The sequence below is a fragment of the Salvia splendens genome, chromosome 3 (genome assembly GCF_004379255.2).
Source record: "Salvia splendens isolate huo1 chromosome 3, SspV2, whole genome shotgun sequence".
Taxonomy (NCBI): Eukaryota; Viridiplantae; Streptophyta; class Magnoliopsida; order Lamiales; family Lamiaceae; genus Salvia; species Salvia splendens.
The window spans coordinates 42,831,238-42,839,442 of record NC_056034.1 but is presented as its reverse complement, the minus strand read 5'-3'; the positions used below and the strand labels follow the sequence as shown (position 1 = coordinate 42,839,442).

The 8,205-nt window shown below is 35.3% G+C and overlaps 2 protein-coding genes across 2 annotated transcripts; one reads left to right on the top strand and one right to left on the bottom strand.

Moving 5' to 3' along the window:
- Window positions 1-1,949: 1,949 nt before the first annotated feature.
- LOC121797066 lies at window positions 1,950-2,402 on the top strand. Its single transcript, XM_042195802.1, has one exon. It carries the CDS (start codon window positions 1,950-1,952, stop codon window positions 2,400-2,402), a length of 453 nt encoding a protein of 150 aa, XP_042051736.1.
- A 3,124-nt stretch (window positions 2,403-5,526) lies between these two features.
- LOC121795076 (auxin-responsive protein IAA31-like) lies at window positions 5,527-6,856 on the bottom strand. Its single transcript, XM_042193512.1, has 4 exons — window positions 6,624-6,856; window positions 6,283-6,554; window positions 6,138-6,210; window positions 5,527-5,687 (listed from the first exon to the last, which is right to left on the bottom strand). The coding sequence occupies exons 1-4, from the start codon at window positions 6,788-6,790 to the stop codon at window positions 5,636-5,638; spliced, it is 564 nt and encodes a 187-aa protein (XP_042049446.1). The 5' UTR covers window positions 6,791-6,856; the 3' UTR covers window positions 5,527-5,635.
- Window positions 6,857-8,205: the final 1,349 nt, after the last annotated feature.

The following is an 8,205-nucleotide window of genomic DNA, read 5'->3' as shown; positions in this document are numbered from 1 at the left end:
ATTATCCAAGACCACTTCTCATCCCTTTCCATAATATTCATCACCTCATGCTCCTCATCAGTTTCACCATTGACAACATTAGAGTGAGATGCACCTTCTGCCGCTTGCTTCTTCTTCCAAGCAAAACAATCACGCTTTAAATGTCCAGGTTTCTTACACCAATAGCAGCTCCTAGCCTCCTTGGTTCCATAAGTCTCACTCTTTGATTCACCTCCCTTCTTTTTAAACTTCTTCTTGTTGAATTTCTTGATATTCAAAGATTCTGGCTGAGACTCTGTCTTTCTGGGAGCGCATCTTTGCAATTCTTTTGCCATCAACGCACATGTACCTCGGCCATAGATAACACCTTATCTCTCCCATACAAGATGGCATCTCACATCTGATCATAGGAGTTAGGCAATGCATTTAGAACAAGGATCGCTTTATCTTTATCTTTGATCTTGCCATCGATTGCCTCAAGATCATCCACTGCCTTTGAAAAATCCTCGAGCTGCTCCATTATGGACTTCTCATCGGTGAAGGTATAAGAGTAAAGTCTCCTCTTCAAATATAACCGATTAGCCAGAGATTTATCCATGTAAACCTCATCCAATCTGGCCAAGATTCCAGCCGCCGTAGTCTCCGATTGCACTTCCCTTAAAACCTTGTCACCCAGGCACAAAACGACCGCGCTATGGGCCTTCATCTGCATATCTTCAAGCTTGGCCTGAGCCTTCTCATCTAGGACTGGCTCATTCCCTTTACCGGCCGGATCTGCCGAGGGAATCACCGCTGCAATGCCTTGTTGAATTAGCACAGCCTTCATCTTCATTTTCCATAAGCCGTAGTCGTTTTTGCCCGTGAATTTCTCAGCCTCCATGCGTGCAGCCATCTCTTCTAGCTTCTTGTTCGCTTCCCGCAGACGGCGCCAATTGTTGTGATATATTAAATGTATACTGAAAACTCACACGCATGAACTAGAATGAAGAACGATAGAAGAAACCCTTTTGATTGGAAACTATTTTTATTCGAATGTGCAGAGAGATTTTACAAACAAGAATTGATCACCCTTCTATCAAACTAACTTCCTCTATATATACAAAGATAGGAAGCTAAAACTAAGTGAAAAAGACTTCACACAATCAGTTATAACTACTTCCGACAGCTAATGAGTTCAACTGAATCTTTGAACTTCTTGATCTGATGATATGTAGCTCACTGTAACGCTCCATGCACCCGCATGCACACACGCTGCTCCATGCTTAGCTTTAGTGCACATGCGGTTCCTTCTCCTTTGCTAAAGTGTGTATTCGACCACAATCTACAAGCTCCCATCCATCACATTCACTCTCCTGTAGCTGACAATTAATCATTATGCGAAATTATTTGCTTGAAAATTAATATAAATACATACTCTAAATAAAAACCACAGTCTTAAAATAAGGAGAAATATTTTGAATTTACATGGTACTCTCTCAGTTTCACGGTAATAAAGTCATTTTTTGGACACGATCGCACGAAGATTAAAAAAGAGATGTATAATAAGAGTCATAAGAGCATCCACAATGGATGCCCGATCTCAAGCCCGATCGCTCGAGATCGGGCTCGTCCGCCACCGGACATCCGTCCGCCGAGAGCATGGCCTAGCTCATCAACTTCTGTTCGAGGACTACTTCGCCGATGAGCCCCGGTCGGGACTGACGGTTTTTTGCCGACGGTTTAGGATGCGGTGAGAACTGTTTATCCATATTGTTCACGCGATGGAGGCGCGCGACGAGTACTTCCAGCAGCGGCAAGATGCGGCTCACAGAAGCGGTCTATCCCCGCTCACGAAGTGCACGGTTGTGCTTATACCCACTGGTTAATTGGCCACGACGACTCGGGTGTTTACCCACCCGAGTCTCTTCACCGAGCAATGCAATGGCATCGGTCTGGTTATCTAGTTCACTACCAATGGACGACAACATCATATGGGGTACTACTTAGCCGATGGCATATACCCGAGATGGCCAGTTTTCTTGAAGACGATCTCCTGCCTAACGGATGTGATGAGAGCCCTTTTTGCACAGCGGCAAGAGTATGCACGGAAGGACGTGGAGCGAGGATTCGGTGTGCTTCAAGCACGTTGGGCAATAGTGAAAGGTTCAGCTCGTTCCCGGTACAAGCATCATATCGCCAATGTTATGTACGTGTGCATCATCTTGCACAACATGATTATTCACGATGAAGGGGCAAGAGCTGGCGATTGGTCCGACGATGAAGCTGAATCGAGAGCAGGTCATGCAACCCCGCCGGTCATTCGAGGTTTACCCTATGGAGTCAGTGAGAGATTACAAGCTCGGGAGAACATGCGCAACCAACAAGATTATCTTCAACTCATGAACGACATGATTGAAGAAGTTTGGACACGTAGTGGTCGTTGAAATTGTACCTCTTTTTAAGTATTTTCGTTGTAATTTTTTTTAAATTAAGTAATGTATGTTTTTTGCTAGTTCTTTAATTTAGAGTCTAATTTTACTATTTATAATGTGTAAATATAAAAAAAAATATTAAAATTGAAATGAAAAATGGATAATTGATAGGGCATCCACTAGGGCTAAACCATTGCAGAAAGAAGGGACATGTTGATGTGGCAACCCCTAGGGCATCCATTGTAGATGCTCTAAGAATGAAAAATGTGTTACTTTATGCTAAAAGGAAAAATAACTCAACGACCATGGAATATTTCAAAATAGAAAAATGACTCAACTAGGAATAATATTTATGGCCCTATTTGTGGAGTCGTTGTAATTAATATCTAAATTGAATTTACATAGTATATTAAGTAGGTGATATTTTGCAATGCATTTAATGAGTTGTAAATTAAGATGAGATCTCAAAATGTATGTGTGTTACATGAGAAATGATATGCTGGGCGATTGAATTTGAGCGACAGATGAGCGCTTCCATTCCACGGCTGAAGATTCCTTTTTTATCCATTAATTTCTCTCTCATCAACCTCTCTCCCTACGTGAACACCCCTCTCCAATCTCCATTTCTTTTTACAAAATGAAGCTCCAGATCTCGTTCTTTTCTTCATCTTCTCTCTATATTATTTTCACATATAGAACTTGGAAATTGCAACATCGTTTTTTTCACTACGAAATATGAATTCCCAGCACCTGTATTCCTTTCCTTCAATAATGTATCTATTCCTTCCCCGGCTTCTCGATATTTGCTACCCCTATTTAATAATTTCATTGAAAATTTTAATCATCTCAACTAATTTCAATACGGAGTATAACTTTATTTTAGATCTCTTTCAAGCAGTTATTCGACCACCCATTTTTCACTCTCCAATAACGTTTTAATTTTCTTCATCATTGTGCAAATTTTAAGCTTTTCTACTTTTACCCTTTACTACCCTTCTTCTATCTCCCCACAATCTGATCCTTTTTTGTTTCGACGACAGACTTCTACCTCTTTCCTTTCTCTTAAAAAACCGTTAACATCATAGATTCGAAATTTGAAGATTCGGATATTTGGGGATAAGTCTAGTGGTCGGCGGTGGAATTCCAAATTTGGGAGAGTTGGAATTGTGGAAGCATCGTTGAGTCTTGTGAAGAAATAATAGTAGTGGTTGGTGATGATGTTGTGTTTAGGGAAGGAAAATTTCTAAGTAGTTTATGACCTTTTAGAATGAATGATGAATTGTGGTTTAAGAATTGATAAGAAAGGTTGGAATTCCGCAAGAATGAAGAGCAATTTTTGCAGCTCATTTAGGGGAAGTTAAATTCAACGAAACTTTGTCAGTCTATTTGCCATTTTTTGAGATAAAATTTCAATTGAAATAGTAGCTGAACTTTGAAAATTGGTGAGCGATACCCTATCTTCTCTATATATATAGATATGATAATGGGATGTCAAATACTATTTGATTATAATTTACTTTATGTCCAATTATAATCTACCATCAAACACGACTAAGTTGAACTAAACAATTGAAACATGAAATGTAACTATGTAGTTGACAAATATATATTTGGATATAACAATGGGCTGTCAAATATTGGATTATAATTCACTTTATGCCCAGTTATAATCTACCATCAAACATTACTAAGTTGAACTAAACAATTGCAACATGAAATGTAACTAATAGTTGACAAATATGGCACTTTATATTCATAATTTTCATTTAGATTTAGTTCGAGCTGGCAAAGGATCTACCTTATTGGTACGTCATTCGAATAAAAGATTACAAGTCACAAAAAAGTGAATTGTAATTTTTTTTTTTGGATTCGAAAGTTGTATAGTGACTTTCAATTTTCCCTTTGCGACCGTCTACATTTCATATATTTCTTGCATTTGAGTAGCACGTCTCTACAAACAATTTTTCTCTTCACCAAATCAAAATTTGCTTGTGGCTTTTAATTGAAATACAACTCAAGTAATTAATTAGGAATAGAGGTTTTAATATATATTTTTCGATGGCTATATTCAATAAAAAAAATACATAATTTATTTAAATGCATTTGACTATTTAAAAATCAAATTTGAAATTCAATATAAGCTTGTTTCATATTACCTCTTCATCATGCAATCTTCTATTTCTCAAAACTCAATTTTCTTGATGATCTCTTTTCCCTCTCGTCAATCTGCAACTACTCAATAACAAATTTTACTCATGAAAATCCCCTATATTACATAGTATATTTAATTAATTACGGAAAATGTCTTCACACCTAAAATTTTTATTTCAAAATATATGTAGCAAATGATAGAATATTCAATATCCATATAAAATCAAAATCATGACAAAGTTGGTGGCGTTGGAAGAGACGACGAAGTGAGTGGTGGGACAATATAATAGATAAATATTAATAATTAATAATATAATCAATTCATATAAAATCGATCCGATTCTATTCGAAATTTAGACAAAATTGAAGTATACATGCAATCACTTGCATGTGTATAATTAATAATTTGTTGTTCCATTATTGTTGGGAAAGCTGGGACAAGTTTTCTCGATTAAAATATAATTTTTGCATCAAAACAAGGCAATAATTCTTTAAAGAGTAGAAAACACTCATTAATCACAGTGCTTTATCATACATGTTTTCAATTAATTCGTATAGCTCCTTTAGTTCTCATAAGCTTTGTTTATGACATTACAATTTACTCATGATATATACGTCATCAATGTTCTTATCATACGTCATCCATATCCAAGAACATGGAGAAGCTCCTTAAACAAAAGATTAAATCCTACACAGATGGGGAATTTTGGGTATCCAATTTAAGGTTAGGATATCCAAGTCATAGAATTATTAATTAGATATCCGAACATATATAATTCGAGATCGTGTTTAATTTTAGGATTTTCAGGATCGATTACCGAATAATTAAATATTTGAATGTAATTTGAGATCAACTGTTTAACTTTTGGGTTTTCAGGATCAATTACCTGAAAATATCGGGATCAGGTACCCACAAATATCCAATTTGAACTTAACTACTTATAAATCACAAATCTACAAAATTTTTCTGTAAACAAGTATATAATTAGTCATTCATAAAAATCTACAAAATTTAATTAATTACTCCTAATACATTACTAATAATTCACTACATTTTTGGAAAGGGGAAAAAGATCAAGCTTCTCCAACTCTGATCACCAAACCTTCTTCAGCAATTTTAGACGTCGCACCGATCTAACAAATCTTCTGCAAAATAAAATCGATTAGAAAAAAACTTGAGAAAAATAGGTCCTATTTATCACATTTTTAGTAAATTCAGATTTAGTAGTATTATTTTTTGTTGGAAGTTGATAATCTTTAAGCAGTTACTAATCTAAAATGATGAACTCTACTGAGCTAAAAGTTGTTATCTCACAACACATTCAAATCGAAATAGCTAGACACCAATACAAATATAAGATTTGGTAACATTTTATCATCGTTGTACACATTAATTGTATGTGTTCTTAATTCAACATTTTTTAAATAAAATTCATTATACGAAAATTCGAATTTTAAATTATGCAGACGGCATCCTGTGTTTTTAAAAATCCGAAGGTTTTACAATGAAAAACAAACAAAATAATAATGAACTCCAATGAATGTTTTGCATACATATAATAATTTTGTATTAGTAAAAAATAATAATACACTTACTCCCAAGGTACATCACCCGCAAGCAGCCAGTCGCCTTCCTTATCCCGATACGTGAGCTTGTACATTTCACGGCCTGTTTGGCAGATCAACAATTAGCAACATCATTTCCAATAAAATAAAAGGCGTTTCCACAAAAATAACTCACGTTTGCCAAACATGGCCATGAGCGCGGCCGTGAGTGCTTGATAAGAACCAAAAATCCCCAAATTAATCTTCCTCGCTATCCCAATCCCTTCCATTTCCACTTTCACATACATCGAATTCAATCCTCCTCCTCCTCCTCCGCCGTTATCCACCGTGACGTAATTCGAGGCGGTGCTCTCGCGGCGGTGATGCTCCGCCACCTTCCGCATCCGCGAATTCACCGGCGGCCACCCCACCACCGCATGCTCTTCCACATCAACACATCCGCAATCCCTACATATTCACACACAATCATCAAAAAACATTCAAAATCGCAATCCAGAGAGAGAGAGAGAGAATTACATATTCCGGTTATCATTCCAAATCAACAGCGGCAATGTGCGTTTGTTGCTGGTCATCTCATCATCGGAGAATGATTCATCAAATTTGCGCTTCTTCTCATCATTTCGCGGCAGATTGCGAGTGGAAGTGGTTGAGAGAGCGAGGTGAAGTTGAAGATGATTATCCATATTTTGATTATGATTATTTTAAGAGTGATTTCACAAAATTCAATAGAAATAACAAGGCGATTTGAGTATGAGTGTGGGTGAAATAGGGTGTGGGTATCATGTAGATTTATATACAAACAAATTGTGTATATATATGAGATTCTCTCTCTGCGGGTGCAGGTGGAGGCGCAGGGAGACAGAGAACAATTTCCCAAGCATGTCTGTATCATTGCTAGAGTATCAACCGACCGAATTGATGAGGTGTTCCCAATTTAATTAATCAATTTTCTTGGACCAAACAATATGCTTTTACTCTTCCAACACCTATTTTCCCTTATTTCCATTCCATTTTTAAATTACACTCAATATAATGTCCCCCACTTGTCTACCCATATAAATCAATTCAAATTAGGCCAAAACTTTCCAATTTTTGGATCCCACCGGAAAATTTCATAAATCTAAATTTTATTTAATTCCCTCGTTCAGAAAAAATAATTTCGTTTGTATAGACAATATAGATTTTAATAAGAAGTTAGCTAAAAAAAGAGAGGGAAGAAAAAGTAAATAAAGAGAGAAAAAGAAAAATAAATAAAAGTGAACGAAGAAAATATGGGTAAAGTATGAAAGAAAATTTTCATTTTTAAAATAAGAGTATTTTTCGTGGACATCCCAAAATGATCAAATGAGACGGAAAGAGTATATCAATTAAATGTTATCTTTACTTTATTAAAATATTTCTAACTTAATATAGTTATTCATGAAATTTATTTCGAATTTTCATTTTTTTGCATACAATTAGATTATTAAGTTTAAAAGATATAGACATGCGGCCTTATTGATTAATTCTGTTTCTGCACTGAAAATCAGCGGTCATGATTTCGGTTTAGCAAAAATCGTCAGTTTTCCTGATTTTTTTTCTGTTCATATTTACGAATTGAATATATTGAAACTGAAATTGACATATGGAACCGATGTGTCGATTCCAGTTAAACCGAAAAGCGACGATTAAATTTCAAAACCAAATGTCCAGTTAAAAACCAATAATATTTTTATTTACCAAACATACCATCTCAAATACTCAATTCGATTTTTGTCATTTTGTATTGTCTCATTTTTTTCATTTCGATCCGTCTCATAGTAAGAGTCCTATTTTATTTTTTATCATAAATAGTAAGTAGGTCTTACATTCCACTAACTTATTCCATTCACATTATATTATAAAACTAATACTACTATATATATATATATATATAAATAAGTAGAACTCATATTTCACTCACTTATTCAACTCACTTTTCTTTATATTTCTTAAAGCCTGTGCTATAATTAAATAAGACTCATGTTACGAGACGGATGGAGTATTTAGTAAGTTGTATATTGAAATATAAATTATTTTAAAAGTAATCTATTTTTAGGAAAAAGGCATAAGCATATTT

Excerpts from the sequence above, each read along its gene's own strand:
- LOC121797066 (XM_042195802.1), top strand. The coding sequence starts at position 1,950 with ATGGGGTACTACTTAGCCGATGGCATATACCCGAGATGGCCAGTTTTC.
- LOC121795076 (XM_042193512.1), bottom strand. The coding sequence starts at position 6,790 with ATGGATAATCATCTTCAACTTCACCTCGCTCTCTCAACCACTTCCACT. Across the intron at positions 6,555-6,623 it reads TGGAATGATAACCGGAATAT|GGATTGCGGATGTGTTGATG; the intron begins GTAATTCTCTCT and ends GTGAATATGTAG. Across the intron at positions 6,211-6,282 it reads CATGGCCATGTTTGGCAAAC|GCCGTGAAATGTACAAGCTC; the intron begins GTGAGTTATTTT and ends TCTGCCAAACAG.